General features: G+C 48.3%; 1 protein-coding gene across 1 annotated transcript in view; it reads right to left on the reverse strand.

The window, feature by feature from the left end:
• The window catches only part of LOC137351327 (microtubule-associated serine/threonine-protein kinase 3-like), a 150105-nt gene that overhangs the window by 84390 nt on the left and 40597 nt on the right, over positions 1 to 25118 (reverse strand). The window contains exons 3-5 of the mRNA XM_068015764.1: positions 19435 to 19504; positions 18539 to 18617; positions 18064 to 18221 (exon numbers count right to left, since the gene is read on the reverse strand). Of these exons, the coding sequence (XP_067871865.1) occupies positions 18064 to 18221; positions 18539 to 18617; positions 19435 to 19504 (307 nt within the window). The remainder of the gene's footprint in view (positions 1 to 18063; positions 18222 to 18538; positions 18618 to 19434; positions 19505 to 25118) is intronic.

The following is a 25118-nucleotide window of genomic DNA, read 5'->3' on the forward strand; positions in this document are numbered from 1 at the left end:
ATCTTATAGCACATGGAACTGTAAGCATCCCAATGCGTGTATTGACCAGTGAAGGTAGGTTTGCGGTGGACCGTGGTAGAGAACCCCTTAGCAGATTTCTCAACTAGTACGTCAAGGAAAGGGAGCTCATTTGACTGCTCCATTTCAAAGATGAATTTATGCGCAGGATGCAGCCCATTAAGACGTGTAAGGAACTGAGTTTGGCAGTTAACTGTCAGTCAGTGTAAACTGGTTCATTCTCCATGGCAATGCCTCTACTAATCAGTGTTCACGTGCCAACCAATCAGCACTCTCTTCTTTTACAGTATAAAGTTGTTGCTTTCCCTTACATTGGTATTCTTGTGGATGTCCTGATGAGTGCAAGACGAAAAGCTTCGACACATGTCTCTATTTTCAGCAATTCTCAAGTATTTATTAAGATTTAGATTTTTTTTTAGATTTAGAGATACAGCACTGAAACAGGCCCTTCGGCCCACCAAGTCTGTGCCGACCATTAACCACCCATTTATACTAATCCTACGCTAATCCCATATTCCTACCACATCCTCACCTGTCCCTATATTCCCCTACCACCTACCTATACTAGTGACAATTTATAATGGCCAATTTACCTATCAACCTGCAAGTCTTTTGGCTGTGGGAGGAAACCGGAGCACCCGGAGAAAACCCACGCAGACACAGGGAGAACTTGCAAACTCCACACAGGCAGTACCCAGAATTGAACCCGGGTCCCTGGAGCTGTGAGGCTGCGGTGCTAACCACTGCGCCACCCATTAACATGATATTGGAGATACCATTGCTGTTGGATATTATTAACATTCAATATTGAGATATTATTGATGTTTGAAATATTATTGATAACAAATAATATTGATAATAGATATTTTACTGATATGAGAGATATTGGATATTATAGATTCAGGATACTGAAGTTGGTATTGATATTAGAGCTAGTACTGATATTGAAGTAGATTACTGTTATCAAATTTATTGATATTGTAGTTATTATTGATACACGATAATATTGATATTGGAGGGAAAGTTGTGCATGCTGTACAGCAATTGGGAATATGCTGCGCAGGGGACAAACAGCGGTCCCTTTAAGATGATCCTACATGTGCCACATAGCAGTTTTAGAGGGACCGTGCAGTGCATGAAGCGGCCTGCAGACAGCGAAGGCAAATTGATTGGAGGTGTTATTGATAATGAAGATAGTACTTATATTACTGACATTGGAGACAGTATTGATATTGAAGATATTATTGATGAGGTATTATTAATAATGTAGATAGCATTGATAAAGAAGATATTAATAGTCATTTAGCAGTACAGAACATGAGTATTGATGAAAATAGAGATGTATTGTCAAAGCTTTTCATCTTGCACCATGGAAATCCACAGTGTGCTAAGAATTACGCTGACAACCAATTGAAGATTGTCAGTAGGGCTCGCAGTTTGGCACATTGCACGTAATGAAAGCTTCTGTATCATCGGTATTGAACCACTCAGAGTCCTGTCGACCTGGTGAATTGAGCACTTAGGCCTGAAGCTCTCAGCTCATGACGAGGTTACTGGTCACACTCTGCCTCCTCGACCAATGCAAGGCACAGCACCCATGATTTAAATCAGATATTACTGATCAACTCCAAACTACAAGACATTCCCTCCCACACCAGCCGTCTCATGGTCTGTTACTGTGATTAAAACGTGCATTGCACATACTGGAAACTACATATATTAATACAGGGCCCTGTTCTTTGCAGATAGCAAGAACATGTACAAACATTGCGCCTGTTTCAGCTGAACAAAATAAGTGAGAGCCATTCGCTGATTCATTCCTCAGGGCAATGCCTTGACCAATCAGAGTCAAGGTGCCTGGTTTAATTTTAAACAATTCTTGGCAGTTAACTGTCAGTCACCGTAAACTGGTGAATTCACCATGGCAATGCCCCTACCAGTCAGAGTTCACTTGCCAACCAATCAGCATTCTCTTCTCATGCAGTATAAGTTGTTGTTTTCCCTTACATTGGTTATTCTTGCGGATCGTCCTGATGAGTGCAAGACGAAAAGCTTCGACAACATGTCTCTATTTTCAGCAATACTCAAGGAGATATTGTGATAATATTGATATTTGAGTTATTGATATTCTGCTTTTGGAGATAGTATTAATAGTATTGACATTATTGATATTGACATTATTGATATGATTGGAGATATTTTGCCAAATAGTAAAGGTACAATGTTGACCTTTCACCTCTGGTTTGTGTCCTGACCGATTGCAAACGTACACAATCGCTGCTTAATGCAGCCCTGGAATGGCAGGGGGTCTAAGTCACCTGGTTTGCACCAATTGGAGTTTAGGTTTTAATCACAGTAACAGACCATGAGACAGCTGGTGTGGGAGGGAATGTCTTGTAGTTTGGAGTTGATCAGTAATATCTGATTTAAATCATGAGTGCTGTGCCTTGCATTGGTCGAGGAGGCAGAGTGTGACCAGTAACCTCGTCATGAGCTGAGAGCTTCAGGCCTAAGTGCTCAATTCACCAGGTCCACAGGACTCTGAGTGGTTCAATACCGATGATGCAGAAGCTTTCATTAATGTGGAGCTGTGCTCACTGCTGTACTTACCTGACCTGCTAATCAAACTCATTCTGGTTACAGAGCAGACTCCATGAAACCTGCCTTCTGAATAAAGAATGGAATAAACATCCTCAGGGCTTGCTTCCCATTGTGTGCCCATTCTCTGCAAGTGTGAGTATCAGAGAATCATACAAATTTACCATTCAGAAGGAGGCCATTCGGCTCTTTGTGACTGCATCAGCCAACGCAGAGCCATCCAACCTAATCCTACTTCCAACTCTTGGGCCATAGCTCTGTAGGCTACAGCACTTCAAGTGCATATCCAAGTACTATTTAAATGTTATGAGGGTTTCTGCCTCATCACCCTTTCAGGCAGTGAGTTCAGACTCTCACCACCCTCTCGGGGAAAACATTTCCCCTCAAATCCCCTCTAAACCTTCTACCAATTACTCTAAATCCATTATCTCTTGCCCCACCCCCATCTCACTTGCTTATAACCTGTGACATTTTTAATATTTGTCAGTTCCGAAGAAGGGTCACTGACCCGAAACGTTAACTCTGCTTCTCTTTCCACAGATGCTGCCAGACCTGCTGAGTGGTTCCAGCATTTCTTGTTTTTATTTCAGATTTCCAGCATCTGCAGTATTTTGTTTTTACTCTAAATCCATGCTTCTTGGTTATGGAACCAGCAACCAAGAGGAATAGGGCTTTCCTATCCACTCTATCTAGCACCCTGATAATTCTACACACTTCAATTAGGTCTTCCCTCAGCCTCCTCTATTCCAATAAAAACAACCCTCGTCCATCCAATCTTTCCTCATAACTAAAGTACTCCAGCCCAGGCAACATCCTTGTAAATCTCCTCTGTCCCCTCTCTAGTGCAATTACATCTTTCCTATAGTGCAGTAACCAAAACTGCACACAGTACTCCAGCGGTTGCCTAACTAGTGTTTTATTGTTCCAGCATAACCTCCCAGCTCTTATATTCTATGCCTTGACTAATATCGGCAAGTATCCTGTATGCCTTCTTAACTATCTTATCTACCTGTCATGCTACCTTCAGGGATCTGTGGACATTCACTCCAAGGTCCCTCTGTTTCTCGACATTTCTCAGTTTCCCACCATTTATTTTGTAATCCCTTACTTTGTTTGCTCTCCCCAATTGCAATAGAATCATAAAATCATAGAACTTTTAAGGCACAGAAAGAGTCCACTTGGCCCATCGTGTCTGTGCTGGCCGAAAAACGATCCATCCATTCTAATCCCACCTTCCAGCATTTGGTCCGTAGCCCTGTCGGTTACGGCAAAAGAGGTGCATATACAGACTCATTTTGAATGAGTTAAGGGTTTCTGCCTCAACTATCCATTCAGGCAGTGAGTTCCAGACCCTCACCACCCTCTGGGTGAAAATGTGTTTCCTTATCTCCCCTCGAATTTTGTCTACCAATCACTTTAACTCTATGCTCCCTCATCACTGACCTCTCTACTAAGGTGAATAGACCCTTCACCTCCACTCTATCCAGGCCCCTCAAAATTTTGTACATTTCAATCAGATCTCCCTTCAGCCTTCTCTGTTCCAAGGAGAACAATCCCTATCTATCCAATCTTTCCTCATAGCTGCATTTTTCCAGTCCTGGCATCATCCTCGTTAATCTCCTCTGTACCCTCTCTAGTGCAATTACATCCTTTCTGTAATGAGGTGACCAGAACTGCACACAGTACTCAAGTTGTGGCCTAACCAATGAGTCATAGAGTCATAGAGTCGTACAGCATAGAAACAGGTCCTTCGGCCCACCGCGTCCATGCCGACCATAATGCCTATCTATACTAATCCCACCTGCCTGCATTAATTCCATATCCCTCTATGCCTTGCTCATTCAAGTACCTGTCCAGATGCCTCTTAAATGTTGCTACTGTTCCTTCCTCCACCACCTCCTCAGGCAGCTCATTCCAGATACCCGCTATTCTTTGTGTGAAAAATTTACCCCTTTGATCACCTTTAAACCTCCTCCCTCTCACCTTAAATCTATGCCCTCTAGTTTTAGTCACGCCTACCATGGGAAACAGACTCTGGCTATCTACCCTATCTATGCCTCTCATCATTTTATATACCTCTATCATGTCCCCTCTCAGCCTCCTTCGCTCCAGGGAAAACAGACCCAGCTTATCCAATCTCTCTTTATAACTCAAGCCATCCCAATCAGGCAACATCCTTGTGAATCTTTTCTGCACCCTCTCTAGCTTAATCACATCTTTCCTGTATTGCGGCGACCAGAACTGCACACAGTACTCCAAATGCGGCCTAACCAACATTATGTACAACTGTAACATGACGTCCCAACTCTTGTACCCAATGCCTCGGCCGATGAAGGCAAGCATGCCATACGCCTTCTTCACCACCCTGTCTACCTGTGTTGCCACTTTCAGGGAACTATGTACTTGCACCCCAAGGTCTCTCTGCTCAACAACACTCCCCAGGGCCCTGCCATTCACTGTATATGTCCTGCCCTGGTTTTACTTCCAAAATGCATCACTTCACACTTGTCTGCGTTAAATTCCATTTGCCAATCCCTTGCCCACTTTCCCAGTTGATCTATATCCTGTTGTAACTTTAGACAACCTTCTTCACTGTCCACTATACCACCAATTTTGGTGTCATCTGCAAACTTACTAATCATGCCCTTTACATTCACATCCAAGTCATTAATATATATGACAAATAACAGAGGTCCCAGCACTGATCCCTGCGGCACACCACTGGTCACCTGCCTCCAATCTGAATAACAACCCTCCACTACCACCCTCTGCCTCCTATCACCAAGCCAATTTTGTATCCAATTGGCTAGCTCACCCTGGATCCCATGTGTTCGAACCTTCTGGACCAGCCCACCTTGCGGGACCTTGTTAAAGGCCTTGCTAAAGTCCATGCAGACAACGTCCAGCGCCCTGCCCTCGTCAATCCTCTTGGTCACCAGCTCAAAAAACTCAATCAAATTCGTGAGACATGATTTCCCACACACAAAGCCATGCTGACTATCCCTAATCAGACCATGCCTTTCCAAATGCATATAAATCCTGTCTCTCAGAATCCCTTCCAATAACTTTCCCACCACTGATGTAAGGCTCACCGGCCTGTAGTTCCCTGGCTTATCCCTGCTGCCCTTCTTAAATAAAGGCACAACATTAGCTATCCTCCAGTCTTCAGGTACCTCACCCGTGGCTAACGATGATACAAAAATCTCTGCCAGGACCCCAGCAATCTCCTCCCTTGCTTCCCATAGCATCCTAGGATACACCTTGTCAGGCCCTGGGATTTATCCACCTCAATGCGCTTCAAAACCTCCTCCTTTGTAATGTTGATACGCTCCAGGATATCGCTGTTCCCTCCCTTGAACTCAATGAGTTATATAGTTCCAGCATAACCTCCCTGCTCTTGTATTCTATACCTTGGCTAATAAAGGAAAGGATTCCATATGTCTTCTTAACCACCTTATCGACCTGTCCTGCTACCTCAGGGATCTGTGGATATTCACTCCAAGGTCCCTTACTTCTCTACACTTCTCAGTATTTTCCTATTAATCGTGTATTCCTTTGCCTTGTTTGACCTCCCCAAATGCATCACCTCACACTTCTCCAGGTTGAATTCCATTTGCCACTTTTCTGCCCATCTGAGCAGACCATCAATATCTTCCTGCAGCCTACAGCTATCCTCCTCCCTATCTACCACACAGCCAATCCTTGTGTCTTCCATAAACTTATTTACCATGCCTCCTACATTTACATCCAAATCATTAATATACACCACAAAAAGCAGGGGACCCAGTACTGAGCCCTGCCAAACGCCACTGGAAACAGCCCTCCTGTCACTAAAACACCCGTCAACAATTACCCTTTGTTTCCTGCCACTGAGCCAATTTTGTATCCACCTTGCTGCATTTCCCTGGATCCCAAAGAACAAACAAAGAACAAAGAACAGTACAGCACAGGAACAGGCCATTCGGCCCTCCAAGCCTGCGCCGATCTTGATGCCTGCCTAAACTAAAACCTTCTGCACCTCCGGGGACCGTATCCCTCTACTCCCATCCTATTCATGTATTTGTCAAGATGCCTCTTAAACGTCGCTATCGTACCTGCTTCCACCACCTCCCCCGGCAGCAAGTTCCAGGCACTCACCACCCTATGTGTAAAGAACTTGCCTCGCACATCCCCTCTAAACTTTGCCCCTCTCACCTTAAATCTATGTCCCCTAGTAACCCTGACTCTTCCACCCAGGGAAAAAGCTTCTGACTATCCACTCTGTCCATGCCGCTCATAACTTTGTAAACCTCTATCATGTCGCCCCTCCACCTCTGTTGTCCCAGTGAAAACAATCCGAGTTTATCCAACCTCTCCTCATAGCTAATGCCCTCCAGACCAGGCAACATCCTGGTAAACCTCTTCTATACCCTCTCCAAAGCCTCCACGTCCTTCTGGTAGTGTGGCGACCAGAATTGCACGCAATATTCGAAGTGTGGCCTAACTAAAGTCTGTACAGCTGCAGCATGACCTGCCAATTTCTATACTCTGTGCCCCGACCGATGAAGGCAAGCATGCCGTATGCCTTCTAGACTACCTTATCCACCTGCGTTGCCACTTTCAGTGACCTGTGGACCTGTACGCCCAGATCTCTCTGCCTGTCAATACTCCTAAGGGTTCTGCCATTTACTGTATACTTCCCACCTGCATTAGACCTTCCAAAATGCATTACCTCACATTTGTCCGGATTAAACTCCATCTGCCATTTCTCCGCCCAAGCCTCCAACCGATCTATATCCTGCTGTATCCTCTGACAATCCTCATCACTATCCACAACTCCACCAACCTTTGTGTCGTCCGCAAACTTACTAATCAGACCAGCTACATTTTCCTCCAAATCATTTATATATACCACAAACAGCAAAGGTCCCATCACTGATCCCTGCGGAACACCACTAGTCACATCCCTCCATTCAGAAAAGCACCCTTCCACTGCTACCCTCTGTCTTCTATGATAGAGCCAGTTCTGTATCCATCTTGCCAGCTCACCTCTGATCCCATGTGACTTCACCTTTTGTACCAGTCTGCCATGAGGGACCTTGTCAAAGGCTTTACTGAAGTCCATATAGATAACATCCACTGCCCTTCCTTCATCAATCATCTTTGTCACTTCCTCAAAAAACTCAATCAAATTAATGAGACACGACCTCCCCTTCACAAAACCATGCTGCCTCTCGCTAATAAGTTTGTTTCTTTCCAATTGGGAGTAAATCCTGTCCCGAAGAATCCTCTCTAATAATTTCCCTACCACAGATGTAAGGCTCACTGGCCTATAATTTCCTGGATTATCCTTGCCACCCTTTTTAAACAAAGGAACAACATTGGCTATTCTCCAGTCCTCTGGGACCTCACCTGTAGCCAATGAGGATGCAAAGATTTCTGTCAAGGCCCCAGCAATTTCTTCCCTTGCCTCCCTCAGTATTCTGGGGTAGATCCCATCAGGCCCTGGGGACTTATCTACCTTAATGCTTTGCAAGACACCCAACACCTCCCATGGGATTTTATTTTTTTAACCAGTTTGCCATGTGGGACCTTGTCAAAAGTCTTGCTAAGATCCATGTAGATCACATCAACTGCACTCCCCTCATCTATCTTCCTTGTTACTTCTTCAAAAAATTCAATCAAGTTGATCAAACAAGATCTTCCCTTAACAAATCCATGCTGACTATCCTTGATTAACCTGCGCCTTTCTAAGTGACAGTTTATCCTGTCTCTCAGAATAGATTCCAATAATTTGCCCACTACTGAGGTTAGACTGACTGGCCTGTAATTATTCGGTGTTTCCTTCGCTCTCTTTTTAAACAGAGGTACAACGTTAGCAATTCTCCAATCCTCCAGCACCAAACCTGTATCCAGTGAGGACTGGAAAATGATGGTCAGACCCTCTGCTATTTCCTCTCTTGCTTCTTTTAACAGCCGAGGATACATTTCATCTGGCCCTGGTGATTTATCAACTTTCAAGGATGCTAATCCCATTAATACTTCCTCTCTCACTACGTTTATCACATCCAATATTTTACACTCTTCCTCCTTAACTACAATATCTGCATCGTCCCCCTCTTTTGTGAAGACAGACACTAAATATTCATTAAGAACCATACCAACATCTTCCGCCCCTACACATAGGTTACCTTTTTGGTCTTTTATTGGCTCTACTCTCTGCTTAGTTATCCTCTTACTCTTAATGTATTGATAAAACATCTTTATTTTCACCTTGATTTTGCTTGCCAATATTCTTTCATGCCCTCTCTTTGCTTTCCTAATTTCCTTTATGATTTCACTCCTCCACTTTCTATACTCCTCTCGGCTTTCTGTAATATTGAGTTCTCAGTGTTGGAGATAAGCTTTCCTTTTCTGCCTTATGTTACCCTGTAGGCTCCTTGACATCCGTGGGGCTCTAGATTTGGCCGCCTCATCCTTTTTCTTTGTGGGAACATGTTTACTCTGAACCCCTTGAATCTCCCCTTTGAATGCCTCCCACTGTTCTGACACTGATTTACCTCCAAGTAGCTGTTTCCAGTTCACTTTCACTAAATCACTCCTCAGTTTAGTAAAATTGGCCTTGCCCCAGTTGAGAACTCTAACTCCTGTTCTATCTCTGTCCTTTTCCATAATTATGTTAAAACTGACTGAATTATGATCACTATCACCAAACTGCTCTCCCACTGCCACTCCTTCCACCTGCCCATCTTCATTTCCTAAAACTAAGTCTAAAACTGCACCCTCTCCTGTTGGACTTGCTACATACTGGGGAAAAAAGTTCTCCTGAATGAAGCCCAAGAATTCTGCTCCCTCAATTCCTTTCACACTAAAACTATCCCCGTTAATATTGGGGTAATTAAAATCCCATACTTTTACTGCCCTATTGTTCTTGTACTTCTCAGAGATTTGCCTACATATCTGCTCTTTTATCTCCCTCTGACTGTTTGGGGGTCTGTAGTACACTCCCAGCAGTGTGATTGCCCCTTTTTTGTTCCTTAGCTCAATCCATATGGCCTCATTTGATGATCCTTCCAACATATCATCCCTCCTCACAGCTGTAATAGTTTCCTTGACCAAAATTGCCACTCCCCCTCCTTTCTTATCCCCCTACCTATCACGTCTGAAAACCCTGTAACCAGGAAAGTTGAGCTGCCATTCCTGTCCCTCCTTAAGCCATGTTTCTGTAATAGCTATGATATCATACTGCCACGTGTCTATCTGTGCCCTCAGCTCATCTGCTTTATTTGCTATACTCCTTGCATTGAAATAGATACCCTTGAGCACTGCCAAACTCTCTCTTTTTATTTTCTAATCCTCGTTTCCTCTGTCTTCCAGACTCATCCATTAATTTTCCACCTTCCATTTTCATTTCTGATTTTGTCCCAGCTGAGTCTACCCTCAGGTTCCCCTCCCCCTGCCAAACTAGTTTAAACCCTCCCCAACAGCACTTGCAAAACGCCCCGCAAGGAACTCAGTCCCGGCTCTGTTCAGGTGCAACCCGTCCATCCTGTACAGGTCCCATCTCCCTCAGAGCCAGTCCCAATGTCCCAGGAATTGAAAGCCCTCCCTCCTGCACCGTCTTTCCAGCCACGCATTCATCTGTCTTATCCTTCTATTTCTATACTCACTTGTGTGTGGCATTGGGAGTAATGAGGAGATTACTACTTTTGAGATCCTGCTTGCTAATTTCTTACCTAGCTCCGTAAATTCTGACTGCAGGACCACATCCCTCTTTCTATCTATGTTGTTGTTCTGATGTGGACCACGACTGCTGGCTGTTCACCCTCCCCCTTCAGGATGCTCTGCAGCTGCTCAGTGACATCCTTGACCCTGGCACCAGGGAGGCAACATACCATCCTGGATGCACATCTGCGGCCACAGAAATGCCTGTCTGTTCCCCTGACTATTGAATCACCTATCACTCTGGCTCTTCCAGTCTTCCCTGTAACCCCCTGTGCAGCTGAGCCACCTGTGGTGCCATGGACTTGGCTCTGGCTGCACTCCCCAGGTGAAGCATCACTTTCCTCAGTATTCAGAACTGAATACCTGTTGGATCTCCTGCACTACCTGCCTGATTCTTTTTGATTGCCTGGCGGTCACCTATTCCCTCTGTCCTTTCATACTCTAAAGCTGTGGGATGACCACATCTATAAACATGCTATCCACATAGCTTTCCTCCTCATGAATGCACCGCAGTGTTGCCAGCTGCTGCTCATGTTCCAAAACCCGGAGCTCAAGCTACTTCAATTGATGACACTTCCTGCACAAATGGTTCTCCAGGATACAGGAAGCATCCGGGAGCTCCCACATAGCACAGGAGGTGCACTCTTTAGGTTTAAGCAACCCTGCCATTCCTTTATTTATTATTTGACCCTTTGCTACTGCAAAAAAAACTTACCAATACTACAACACCTTAGAATTAATAAAACCTTACTGGTACTGATAAATCCTACTAAAAAACAACACAGTTCTCTAGTTAAAATAAACCTTACTAAAAAAAGCAGCTACTCATTCCTTATTATTAAGCTATTTACACATGCACCCTAACAGTAGTTTACTAACTCAGCTATTTAGAGTTATTGCCTAATAGCAATTACTCACCAACCAATCACCTTGCAACTTTCCTGTGACGTCACTGTTCACTTTGTTTTCAAACTCCAGTGCACTGGGACTCCTCTCCGCTGCTCTCCTGGAAGGTAAGTGCTCTAGGCTGCGATTATCAGGCTCTATTTATTCACTCCTTGCTCCATGTTCTTCCCGCAGGTCCGCTCCTCTCCGCTGCTCTCCCGGAAAGTAATTCGCTCTCCACACTTCTCTGGCTTGAACACCATTTGCCAGTTTTCTGCCCACCTGACTGATCCATTGATATCTTCCTGCAGTCAACACCTTTCTTCCTCACTATCGACCACATGGCAAACTTCTGAATCATACCCTCTTACAGTGAAGTTCAAATCATTGATTTATACCACCAAAAGCAAGGGACCTAGTACTGAGACCTGCAAAACCTCACCACAAACAACCTTCCTGTTACAAATTAATTACCCATTAATTACCCTTTGCTTCCTGCCTCTGAGCCACTTTTGAGTCATAGAGTCATACAGCACAGAAACAGGCCCTTCGGCCCATCGTGACTGTGCTGGCCATCAAGCACCTAACTATTCTAATCCCATTTTCCAGCACTTGGCCCATAGCCTTGTATGCCAAGGCATTTCAAGTGTTAATCTAAATACTTCTTCAATGTTGTGGGGGTTCCTGCCTCTACCACCTCTTCAGGCAGTGTATTCCAGATTCCAACCACCCTCTGGGTGAAAAAAACTTTCCTCAAATCCCCTCTAAACCTCCTGCCTCTTACCTTAAATCTATGCCCCCTGGTTATTGCCCCCTCCGCTAAGGGGAAAAGTCGTGTCCTATCTAACCTATCAATGTATACTTTTGTATACCTGAATCATGTCCCCCCCTCAGCCTTCTCTGTTCGAAGGAAAACAATCCCAGCCTTTTCAGTCTCTCTTCATATCTGAAATGCTCCAGCCCAGGCAACATCCTGGTGAATCTCCTCTGCACCCTCTCCAGTGCAATCACATCCTTCCTATAGTGTGGTGCCCAGAACTGTACACAGTACTGTAGCTGTGGGCTAACTAGCATTTTATACAGCTCCATCATAACCTCCCTGCTCTTATATTCTATGCCTGGGCTGATAAAGGCAAGAATCCCATATGCCTTCCTAGCCACCTTATCTACCTGTGCTGCTGCCTTCAGTGATCTATGGACAAGTACACCAAGATCCCTCTGACCCTCGGTACTTCCGAGGGTCCTACCATCCATTGTATATTACCTTGCCTTGTTAGTCCTCCCAAAATGCATCACCTCACACTTCTCAGGATTAAATTCCATTTGCCACTGCTCTGCCCATCTTACCAGCCCATCTATATCGTCCTGTAATCTAAGGCTTTCCGCCTCACTATTTACGACACCACCAATTTTCGTGTCATCTGCGAACTTACTGATCATACCTCCTACATTCACGTCTAAATCATTAATGTACACTACAAACAGCAAGGGTCCCAGCACCGATCCCTGTGGTACACCACTGATCACAGGCTTCCAATCGCAGTAACAACCCTCGACCATCACCCTCTGCTTCCTGCCACGAAGCCAATTTTGGATACAATTTGCCAAATTGCCCTGGATCCCATGGGCTCTTACCTTCTTAACCAATCTCCCATGTGGGACCTTATCAAAAGCCTTACTGAAGTCCATGTAGACTACATCAACTGCTTTACCCTCATCTACACATCTAGTCTTTGTTTCTCAAAATGGAGACATGTGACCAGTGGTGTTCCACAGGGATCCGTGCTGGGACCACTGTTGTTTGTGATATACATAAATGATTTGGAGAAACGTATAGGTGGTCTGATTAGCAAGTTTGCAGACGACACTAAGATTGGTGGAGTAGCAGATAGTGAAGGGGACTGTCAGAGAATACAGCAGAATATAGATAGATTGGAGAGTTGGGCAGAGAAATGGCAGATGGAGTTCAATCAGGGCAAATGCGAGGTGATGCATTTTGGAAGATCCAATTCAAGAGTGAACGATACAGTAAATGGAAAAGTCCTGGGGAAAATTGATGGACAGAGATGACAGAGAGATTTGGGTGTTCAGGTCCAATGTTCCCTGAAGGTGGCAACGCAGGTAAATAGAGTGGTCAAGAAGGCATACGGCATGCTTTCCTTCATCGGACGGGGTATTGAGTACAAGAGTTGGCAGGTCATGTTACAGTTGTATAAGACTTTGGTTCGGCCACATTTGGAATACTGCGTGCAGTTCTGGTCGCCACATTACCAAAAGGATGTAGATGATTTGGAGAGGGTGCAGAGGAGGTTCACCAGGATGTTGCCTGGTATGGAGGGCGCTAGCTATGAAGAGAGCTTGAGTAGATTAGGATTATTTTCATTAGAAAGACGGAGGTTGAGGGGGGACCTGATTGAGGTGTACAAAATCATGAGAGGTATAGACAGGGTGGATAGCAAGAGGCTTTTTCCCAGAGTGGGGGTTTCAATTACTAGGGGTCACGAGTTCAAAGTGAGAGGGGAAAGGTTTAGGGGGGATATGCGTGGAAAGTTCTCTACGCAGAGGGTGGTGGGTGCCTGGAATGCGTTGCCAGCGGAGGTGGTAGACGCGGGCAGGATAGCGTCTTTTAAGATGTATCTAGACAGATACATGAATGGGCAGGAAGCAAAGAGATACAGACCCTTAGAAAATAGGCGACATGTTTAGATAGAGGATCTGGATCGGCGCAGGCTTGGAGGGCCGAAGGGCCTGTTCCTGTGCTGTAATTTTCTTTGTTCTTTGTTCTCTTTAGTCACCGCCTCGAAAAATTCAATCAAGTTAGTTAGACATGATCTCCCCCTGACAAAGCTATGCTGACTATCCCTGATTAATCCCTGCCTCTCCAAGTGGAGATTAATCCTGTCCCTCAGAATTTTTTCCCAATAGTTTCCCAACCACTGATGTTAGATTCACCAGCCTGTAATTACCTGGTCTATCCCTGCAACCCTTCTTGAATAATGGTACCACATTCGTTGTCCTCCAGTCCTCTGGCACCTCTCCCGTGGCCAGAGAGGATCTGAAAATTTGTGTCAGAGCCCCTGCAATCTCCTCCCTTGTCTCACATAACAGCCTGGAATACATCTCATCTGGGCCTGGGGATTTATCCACTTTTAAGCCTGCTAAAACATCTCATACTTCCTCCCTTTCAATCCTAATTTGTTCAAGTATATCACAATCCCCCTCCCTGATCTCTACACCTACATCGTCCTTCCCCATAGTGAACACAGATGAAAAGTAATCATTTAAAACCTCACCTATGTCCTCCGGCTCCACACACAGATTGCCACTTTGGTCCCTAATGGGCCTTACTCTTTCCCTGGTCATCCTCTTACCCTTAATATACTTATAAAATGCTCTCGGATTTTCCTTTATATTGACCGCCTGTGTTTTTTCATATCCCCTCTTCGCTCTCCTAATTACTTTTTAAAGTACCCCCCTCCACTCCTTCTATACTCCTCTAATGCCTTCGCTGTTTTCAGTGCTCCTAATCTGCCATAAGCCTCCTTTTTTTTCCTGATCCAATCCTCTATATCTCTTGACATCCAGGGTTCCCTGGACTTGTTGGTCCTACCATTCACCTTAACGGGTACATATCGGCTCTGAACCCTCAGTATTTTCTCTTGAATGACTCCCACTGGTCTGATGTAGACTTTCCTACAAGTAGCTGCTCCCAGTCCACTTTGGCCTGATCCTGTTTTATCATATTGAAATCGGCCTTCCCCTAATTCAGTACCTTTATTTCCGGCCCGTTTTTGTCCTTTTCCATAACTACCTTAAATCTTACAGAGTTATAGTCACTATCCCTGAAATGTTCCCCCACTGACACTTCTACCACTTGTCCGGCTTCATTCCCTAGGATTAGGTCCAGTACTGCCCCTTCTCTTGTCGGACTTTCTACGTACTGGCTCAAAAAGCTCTCCTGTATTCATTTTAAGAATTCTGCCCCCTTAAGCCTTTTGCACTAAGACTATCCCAGTTAATATTGGGGAAGTTGAAATCCCCTACTATTATTACCCTATTACTTTTACACCTCTCTGAGATTTGCCTACATTTCTGTTCCTCTATCTCTCCCTAACTATTTGGAGGTCTGTAGTACACTCCCAGCCAAGTGATTGCCCCACTTTTGTTCTTAAGTTCTACCCATATGGCCTCATTTGAGAAACCTTCTAAGATATCATCCCTCCTTACTGCAGTAATTGACTCCTTGATCAACAGTGCAATACCACCTCCTCTTTTATCCCCTCCCTTATCAGGCCTGAAGATTCTATGCCCTGGAATATTGAGTTGCCAGGCCTGCCCCTCCCTCAGTCATGTCTCTGTAATAGCAATAATATCATAATCCCATGTGCTAATCAAAGCCCTCAATTCATCTGACTTACTAGTAAGACTCCTTGCATTAAAATAGATACAATCCAGCCTTGCATTTTTCACTTGTGTCTTAACAGGTCTATATTTACTCTACCTTCCAGACTGACTCAGTTTCTCTTCTATATTTGGCTGTGCCTCACCCCCTACTGTACCTCCACTCTGTATCCCAACCCCTGCCAAATTAGTTTAAACCGCCCCCCCCTCAACGGCATTAGCAAACCTCCCAGCAAGGATGTTGGTCCCGTTCCAGTTCAGATGCAACCCTTCTGACTTGTACAGGTCCCACCTTTGCTAGAAACAGACCCAGTGATCCAGGAACCTAAAGCTCTCCCTCCTGCACCATCTCCTCAGCATTCATCTGCTCTATCCTCCTATTCCTAGACAGATACATGAATGGGCAGGAAGCAAAGAGATACAGACCCTTAGAAAATAGGCGACAGGTTTAGATAGAGGATCTGGATCGGCGCAGGCTTGGAGGGCCGAAGGGCCTGTTCCTGTGCTGTAATTTTCTTTGTTCTTTGTTCTTTGTTCTATACTCACTAGCACGTGGCACCGGAAGTAATCCAGAGATTATAACTTTTGAGGTCCTGCTTTTTAATCTGCTACCTAGCTCCCTAAATTCTTGTTGCAGGACCTCATCCCTTTTTCTACCTATGTCGTTGGTACCGACATTTGCCACGACCTCTGACTGTTCACCCTCCCCCTTCAGAATGTCCTGCAGCCGCTCCGTGACATCCTTGACCCTCGCACCAGGGAGGCAACATACCATCCTGGAGTCTCGTTTGTGGCCAAAGAAACGTCTATCTGCACCCCTTACGATAGAATCCCCTATCACTATAGCTCTTTCACCCATTTTCCTCCCCTGCTGTGCAGCAGAGCCCTCCATGGTGCCACGAACTTGGCTGTTGCTGCTTTTCCCTGGGAGGTCATTCCCCCCCACAAACAGTATCCAAAGTGGTATATCTGTTTGAGAGGGGGGATGGCCACAGGGGACTCCTGTACTACCTGCCTGCGCCTATTATTCCGTCTGGTGGTCACCCATCTCTTTTCTGCCTGTGCAGCCATTACCTGCGGTGTGACCACCTCACTAAACGTGCTATCCACAAAGTCCTCAGCATCGCAGATGCTCCACAGTGAATCCACCCGCAGCTCCAGCTCCATAATGCGGGTAGTCAGTAGCCGCGGATGGATACACTTCCTGCACACATGGTCGTCAGGGACACTGGAAGCTCCCTGATTTCCCACATAGTGCAGGAGGAACATATCATGGGGCTGAGCTCTCCTGCCATGACTTACCCTTAGATTAATTAGTTACTCCCTTAATTAAAAAATACTAATTGCACTAGAGGCCTTGTTCTACCCACTACGATCTAAAGTCCTTAATAAGTTACGCTAAATTCCAAAAAAAAAACACTTTAGTAGTACTCACCTTATCTCTAGAGGTTTTCTTGTCAACAAAAAAAACTTTCCCTTTCTTTAAGCTATTTAAATGCACCAACAGCTGCTACTCACCCAACCTTGCAGGTTTCCCGTGATGTCACTGTAAGTTTTTTTCGAGTCTCAGCGTGTGCTGAGAGAGAGAGCGGGTCCGCCAGCCGCCACCGCTCCTGTCTTCAGGTAAGTTAAGATCCAACTTGCAACTTTGCCTTGGATCCCATGGGCTTTTCTTTTTGTGACCAGTCTGCGATATGGGACCTTATCAAAAGCTTTGCTAAAATCCATATCGACTACCTCAAAGTATTCAATCATGTTAGGCTTCACGACCTACCCTTAACAAATTTGTGATGACTATCTTTGATTAATCTGTGTCTTTCTAAATGAAGATTTATCTCTTCCTTCAGAATTTTTCCAATAATTTTCCCACCACTGAGGTTAGGCTGACTGCCTTGTAATTACTCAGTCTATCCCTTTCTCCCTTTTTAAATATGGTACAATGCTAGCTGTCCTCCAGTCCTCTGGCAGCACGCCTGTAGCCAGAGAGGATTGCAAAATTATGGTCAGAACCTCTGCTATTTCATCCTTTGCTTCCCTTAACAGTCAAGGATACATTTCATCCAGACCTAGGGATTTATCCACTTTCAAAGATGTTAATACTTCCTCTCTCACTATTTCATTTTATCTAATATTTCACACTCCTCCTCTCTAATTGCAATGTCTGTATTTGTCCCTCTCTTTTGTGAAAGCAGAAGTGTCTGTGAGGGGCCAGAGGTCCTAATCTATTTGTCTGGGACTCATAATGCTGACCGGTATGTGAAGGTGGCCGACATTTCAGATACATTTTGTTTCTCCTGGTTTGTTCTGTCTGCCTAGTGGAGCGGTGCTGAGATTGCATTACATTGCATTATTGCCACATTCAGTGTCAGTGTGGGAACATGTGATGAAGATATGAGCACGAGTCTCTCCCTCCATCTCCTGTGTGTACTGACTGGCTGCTCCTGCTGTCCTTCCTACCTGAGACTCCTGGATCGAGGTCTAATGGTTGGCGACTGCCGTCCCTCCTCATCAGCAATACTGTCTGTGCTGCGGAAGTGTTTGGACAGGAGGCGAAGCTCATCTGCTGTGGGCTGGAATGGCAGTTGATGCAAACGTTCCTGAGAGGAGGAGGACGACTGGAAAATATCACCACAATAGAAAGAAGAATGATTAAATTGAAAATTCACTGAGTGACAGACTGATAGATGCAGTGACTAGTGTTCATAATAAAAATGGAAAGTAGGAAGGATATGGGCACACGGGGGTCTCGCCTCACCACCCCTCACCCTGCCATTACTGTCCCTCTTTACCACCCCACCCCTTCCCTCTCCCCCAACCCGCTTTCTTCCCGACCCTCCCCTCCCCATCTCACCTCACCACCCCTCCCGATGAGAAGCTTTCCAGAGTGGTGAAGATTGAGAAACAGGCCAACATTCCCAAACGAGTGACTTACTGAGACGGTGGAGCTTGGAGTGTTGGTTCCATATCCTGATGATGGGAGTGAGGCCAAGGACCATCGTCGACCATCCACCCTGTGAATAAACAATTAGATTGTAGAGTTTCAGCTCAACAAGGTCATCATTACTGCCAAGAGGAACAGATTCTCTCAGAAAGCCAGCCAATCACAGCTCAGCCAATCACAGCTCAGCCAATCACAGCTCAGCCAGGCACGGTGCTGTTGATCTGAAGCTGAAGATCCCAGTAAACTGGATCCAGTCAAAGAAAATTGTTAGTCATTCAGATAAACTGAAACAACGGCCTGGGGTTGTGGGGGGGTGGGGGTGGGGGTGGGTGGGAGTTGGTCAGGGGTCTGGGGTTGTGAGGGGGGGGGGGAGGAGTTGGTCAGGGGTCTGGGGTTGTGATTCGGATCCTGGAGCCCGGCTGGTAGTCGGATTTGGGGTCGGTGGTCAGGACTGGGGTCAGGCATTGGGCCTGGGGCTGTTGCAGAGGCAGACCCCCAGTGCTACAGCTCTCACAGACTTGTGCCGTTAGTGAAAGGACCAATGAGAAGTGAAGGACTGCCAGTATCTGAAGAAACCGAGGATTCTGTTAGAGCCAAAAACAAGAGGAAAAGAGCCTCGATCCATTGGAGTGACTCCGGAAATCTCAACTCCGGCCAAAGCTCAGTTTAACTGTACATTGAGAGAGTCCAAGATTCTCCGCCCAGCCTTTGCTGAATGAACAAATCAGCTAGGTCTGGAGTACGGCTTGGATTGTAAGGGGAGTGGAACAGGACTGTGAGAATATTCATTTTCCCTATTTCCAAAATTCTTCCTGCTGGATCACTAACAACACTATGCAATATCCCAGAGATATGGATGGATTCCACAGGCAAGAAACTCTCATTACCTGCGAGCAAACGGGAAGTTGAGAGCTGCGCTGGTGGAGGAGTTCCTTGGACTGTCCGATGGGCTTCCAGCTAAACAAGATCATAAACAAATTATTAGGGAACATTTAATTAGGAAGTGACATCTAAAGTAAATAACCGTATTCCCTTTGGAAAAAATAAATAAGAAATTAGCTCACTCTACACTGTCCCCATCAAACACTCCCAGGACTGGTACAGCACTGGGTTGGCTGCTGCCTAATTGGAGGTGCTGAGTGCATCAATGAGGTGCAGCTGATTGTTGCTGTGTGCAGAGGCTGGAGGCTGTGTGACTGTTGCAAGAGGGAGAGACTGAGATTGAAACAAAGGTTTTTCCACATTGACAACAAAGGAAGGCAGAGAACTGGAAGAACTGGAAGCTCTTTTGTGAGTTTGTTTTATCCTGAAGTCTTTTTCATTGATTGTTGGGGGGGGGTGGCGGAAGAAGAGACCTGAAGACCTTGGGTGGGGCTGTATTGTCCAATAGGGAGCTCCTGTGTTTAACATCTTTGGATAGGGAGCTCCCTCCCCACCCCAACTACCGAGCCTGGGACAGCTGGAGCTGCCCAGGTGAAGAGACTTATTATCTCAACATTGAAAGAGGCGTGTGCCTTGGCAGCTTACAGTTGACCCAGGTGAAGACATCTCCCCACCCTCCCAACTGGAAGACCAGCTAAAAGACTTCTTTTAAAATACCAACAAAGACTGATTCCTCCTGGCCTTGCTCTCGCTCAGCCTCTTCCCCTGTGCTACAATCCTTTAAGTGTTTGCATTTTTGATTTATTATTGTATTAGCTCTTTTTTTGCTCTCAACACAGTGCGTGTAACTCTTCTACCCCATGACTTCTCAGTCCTCTCCGGTGGCGGGGCCCTCCTATGTTGCAGCAGCTGTGGCAGCCGCTCCTGTGGCCCCGTCACCATTTGAAATCTTAACAACAAAGCATGGGGTGAGAGTTACACCCACCCTACCATGACTATTGAGGCTTGCGTTAAGGCAATGGCTGAGGTTGTCGGCCCCTCGGCCATTGTGGCAGCCTCAAAGATGTACGGGAAGGCTGTGTTCTTCCTAAAGACCTTCCTAAAGGGTGGTATCCCTTGCCCTAAGTACGGGGTTCAAAGTGGGTGGGACTTTCCTGCCGGTGGACCCTCTGGGGCCACTGCGCAGCAGATAATGTTGTCAAACGTCCCGCCCTTCATTCCCAGTGAGCTCCCCCTCCCCCACCTGCACCAACTGGGGGAGGTGAGGTCGGGGATCACCCCAGTCCCGCTCGGTCTTCGGGAGCACAGCCTCTGACATGTCTACTCCTTCTGCCGCCAGCTATTTATGCAGCTGGTGTGGCAGGAGATCGTGGAGGGCCACTTCAGTGTGGAGTTCCAGGGGACGGCCTACCGCGTCTTCCGGACCTCGGACGGGGCGGGGTGCCATGTCTGCAAGGGGGTGGGGTATGTTCGTAAGAACTGTCCCAACCGCCTGGCCACCAACTCCAACTCGGCCCAGGGTGGCGCCACTGCACCTCATCCCACTCCCCCTAAATCTCCGACAGACACCGCTCAGTCGGTTCCGGAGGCTGTGATTTTCAGAGTCTCCGGCAGGGAGGGGAGTGCCCGTCCGGGTGGAAGGGGGGCGCAGAGGAAAAATAAACATCAAGAGGCGCATCCCCTGGACACCATGACACAACCCGAGCCTGAGCTCAGCCCAAGACCCGAACTCGGGGAGCCCACTTGCCCCAGGGCTGGGCTCAGGCCCACGGTGACTAAAGAAAAGGAGGGTATGGAGGCCTCTGATGACATGGAGGTCTCTGAGCCTTTGTGCCCAACTGGGAAAAAGAGGAGAAGGCCCTCGTTACAGAGGTAACACAGGGCCCTGAGGTGCAGGGCCCATCTGTTGGAGGGGAGCTGTCTCCTGTTTCGGGTCCCCAGGAGCCCCCTGCCACCACCACCAACATCAAGGCTACGAAGTCTGGGCAGGAGCTCCCAACCCCTCAGGATGGAGGGTAGGGGGAGGCCCCTGGACATGAGGCTCCTCCTGAAGGAGTAAGTGGAGCCCTGCTTGTGGTGGGGGAGCCTGGGGACGCCGCCCATCCTGCCACTGCTAATGGGTCGGGTGCCCTGAGGGAGGCGAGGGTGAAGCCCCAAAGGGTCGGCCCTCCCAGCCAGAAGACACCCGACCGGTTATAACCGAAAATGCTGCCCCATCTGCTGGACCTGTGGGCGTTGGCAGAGTGGGAGATGGCCTCCTCCCTCCACCTCCGGTCTTGGCTCCGGCTGGATTTCTGGAGTCAGGAACTTCCATCTCCCCTGGAACGCTCATTGGCCTGGGGACGGAGGTGGAGGGGGGTCCTGAACCGCTGGCACCACAGGCTCCAGTTCCATTCTAGAACCCAGAGAGGACTCCTCCGCCATTGATCCTGGGGGTGGGATCGTGACGGAGGCGGGACCAGCTGGCGCGGCCGGGACTTCCGCCCCACAGTGTGTGGTGGATGTGTCGGCTGCTGGCGGTGATGACCCGGAGGAGGATGGGGATTCGGTGTGGGGCACGGAGGACGATCTTGATTCGATCGCCAGTGAGCTGGTGGAGTCCCTCGTGCCTTCCACCGAGTCTCCTCTCATCCCCAAGGCAGATCTCCGGGATTTCCTCGTGGCTTGCAGGGGTTGCCGCAATAAAGTTCAGCTGGCCCTCGGTCATTTGTTGAGTCTGGCGCTGATCATCCAGTCTGTCCGTACCGCCCTCAAGAAAGCGGGGAAGGGCGCAGGCGTGAAACTGGTTGAGAGGCGCCGATTTAATGCGTTCCTTAATGGGTTACTGGGGGAGTGGAAGGCCAGGTACACTTCCACTCCCTCCTCACAGTGAGCTGTTGGTGACGGGTTTTAAGTACCTTTGACATGAAGATAACCATAGCCAGCCTCAACATCAACGGCAGCAGGGGGTCTCACCGCAGATTTCACAATCTCTCAGTCCTCAGGGAAGGGAGATACGCGGTGAGCTTTCTGCAGGAAACCCACACCGTTCCGGGAGACGAAGCCACCTGGCTCCTGGAGTGGCAGGGTGGGGTCTACATGAGTCACCTCACCCCTATTTCTAGTGGGTGGCTATCTTGTTGGCCCCGACTTTTCAGCCGGAGATCTTAGGGGTCAAGGAGCTAGTGCCGGGCCGATTGCTCCACCTCACCGTTCGCCTGGGTAGCGTGCCGCTCCTCTTTGTGAACGTGTACGCGCCCAGGCCTGGCGCGTTGCAAGAGCGCTTTTTTGAAGAAGTGTCCGTTCTCTTGAGCTCCATCGATAGCGGCGAGTGCATCATCCTCGGGGGGGATTTTAACTGCACCCTTGAGGTGGGGGATCGCTCCGGTCCCCAGCGTGGCCAAGCATCGGTGGAGAAGTTGAGGGAACTGAATAGCTCCCTTAACTTGGTGGACGTCTGGCGAAATCTCCATCCCGACTCCAGTGCCTTCACGTGGAAGTCTGGAGGAGGAGGGTCCCGAATCGATCGCCTCTACTTTTCGCAGGCGTACGTCTCCCGCGTCTCGGTGGCCTCCATGCAGCTGGTGCTGTGCTCGGACCACCACCTGGTGTGGGCGGAGTTCATTCCGCTCCGCACGCGATGGGGTCCGCGTACTGGCACTTTAACAACCGGCTGCTGTAGGACGACCGATTCCGAGACTCGTTCTGTCGATTCTGGGCCGACTGGAGAAGGAAGCAGGGGGGCTTCCCCTCCTTGAGGCTATGGTGGGATGTGGGCAAGACTCACATCCGCGTCTTCTGTCAGGAGTACGCGAAGGGGTCGACCAAGAGGCAGGAAGCCGAGATCAGGCGCCTAGAGAGGGAGGTGCTCGACTTGGAGTCCCGCCTCGGTCATGCCGTCATGGACCCGGCCCTGTGGCAGGCGTACAAAGAGAAGGGCGCGCTGAGGGACCTGCAGCTCATAGGGTCCCGAGGCGTGTACGTGAGGTCGCGGATCCAGATCCTGGAAGATTTGGACCGCGCCTCACCCTTCTTCTACTCGCTGGAAAAATGGCGGGGGGTCCGTAAGCAGCTCGTCGAGCTGCTGGCCGACGACGGATCCTCCATCACGGATCCGGAGGGAATGGGCCTCCTGGTCCGTACTTACTACAGTGCATTGTTCTCTCCTGATCTGTCCAGCGAGGACACACGCAGAGTTTTGTGGGAGGACCTGCCGCAGGTCAGCCCGGAGTGCACCGAAGGGTTGGAGGCTCCGCTCATGTTGGCGGAGCCGACTGGCGCCCTCCACCAGCTCTCGAGGGGCAAATCCCCAGGGCTGGATGGGTTGACCGTGGGTTCCTCAGAGTGTTCTGGGACATCCTGTGGGATGATTACGCACGGGTCCAGGGGGAAAGTCTGGCGACCGGGGAGATGCCCCTCTCGTGGCGCAGGGCGGTCACTGTCCTGCTGCCGAAGAGGGGCGATCTCCGCCTGCTTAAAAACTGGCATCCGGTCTCCCTCCTCAGCACGGATGATAAGATCTTTGCCCGGGCTATGTCTACCCGCCTGGGCTCCGTGCTGGCCCACATGATCCACCCGGACCAGTCCTACATGGTCCCGGGCCAGTCCATCCAGGACAACATCCACCTGGTCCGGGACCTGATCCATCTTTCCCAGAGGACTAGTCAGTCGGTCACCTTTCTCTCCCTCGATCAGGAGAAGGCGTTCGACAGGGTGGATCACGAATACCTTTTCGGGACTCTGCGCGCTTTCGGACTCGGGCCGCATTTCGTGGCCCAGGTCCAACTTTTATACGCCGCCGCAGAGTGTCTAGTCAAAGTTAACGGGTCCTTGATGGCGCTCCTTCGCTTTGGGAGAGGAGTGCGTCAGGGATGCCCCATGTCCGGCCAATTGTATACCATCTGCATGCAGCCCTTCCTGTGCCTGTTTCGCAGGAGGTTGACGGGATTGGCTCTGCGCGAGCCGGCCATGCGGGTCGTCCTCTCGGCTTACGCCGATGACGTGCACCTCGCGGTCACAGATCCCGTTGACTTGCGGAGGATACGCGACTGCCAGCAGATCTTTTCTGCCGCGTCCTCCGCGAGGATCAATTGGGAGAAATGTTCCGGACTCCTGGTGGGTCAGTGGCGGGTGGACTCCCTGCCGGGGGAGATGACACCTTTTGCGTGGAGCACCACACACCTCCTCTATCTGGGAGTTCACCTTAGCCCCGCTGAGGAAGCCTGGCCGGCAAACTGGCAGGTGTTGGAGGCGAAAGTCACCACTCGGCTGGGGCGCTGGACAGGACTGCTCCAAGTGCTTTCCTCCAGGGGCCGAGCGCTGGTCATAAACCAACTGGTGGCCTCCATGCTGTGGTACCAGTTGGTCACTTTGGCCCCGCCCCCTGCATTCGCCACCAAGATCCAGAAGAAACCCGTCGATTTCTTCTGGGGCAAGAGGAAACACTGGGTCTCTGCCGCGGTCCTGAGTCTCCCGATCGAGGAGGGCGGCCAGTCGCTGGTGTGCGTCCGCACCCAGGCTGCGACTCTCCGCCTTCGGACCCTGCAGAGATACCTGTACGCCGAGCGTCCTCCCAGATGGTGTGCGCTGGCGACGTATTTTTTCCGCCAGTGTCACTGCCTTCAAGACGACACTCAGCTCCCGGCGGAGACCGTTAGCCGCGCTTCTCTGACGGAGTTGCCTGTCTTTTACAGGAATCTATTCCGAGTCT

Source organism: Heterodontus francisci, chromosome 36 (genome assembly GCF_036365525.1).
Source record: "Heterodontus francisci isolate sHetFra1 chromosome 36, sHetFra1.hap1, whole genome shotgun sequence".
Lineage (NCBI taxonomy): Eukaryota > Metazoa > Chordata > Chondrichthyes > Heterodontiformes > Heterodontidae > Heterodontus > Heterodontus francisci.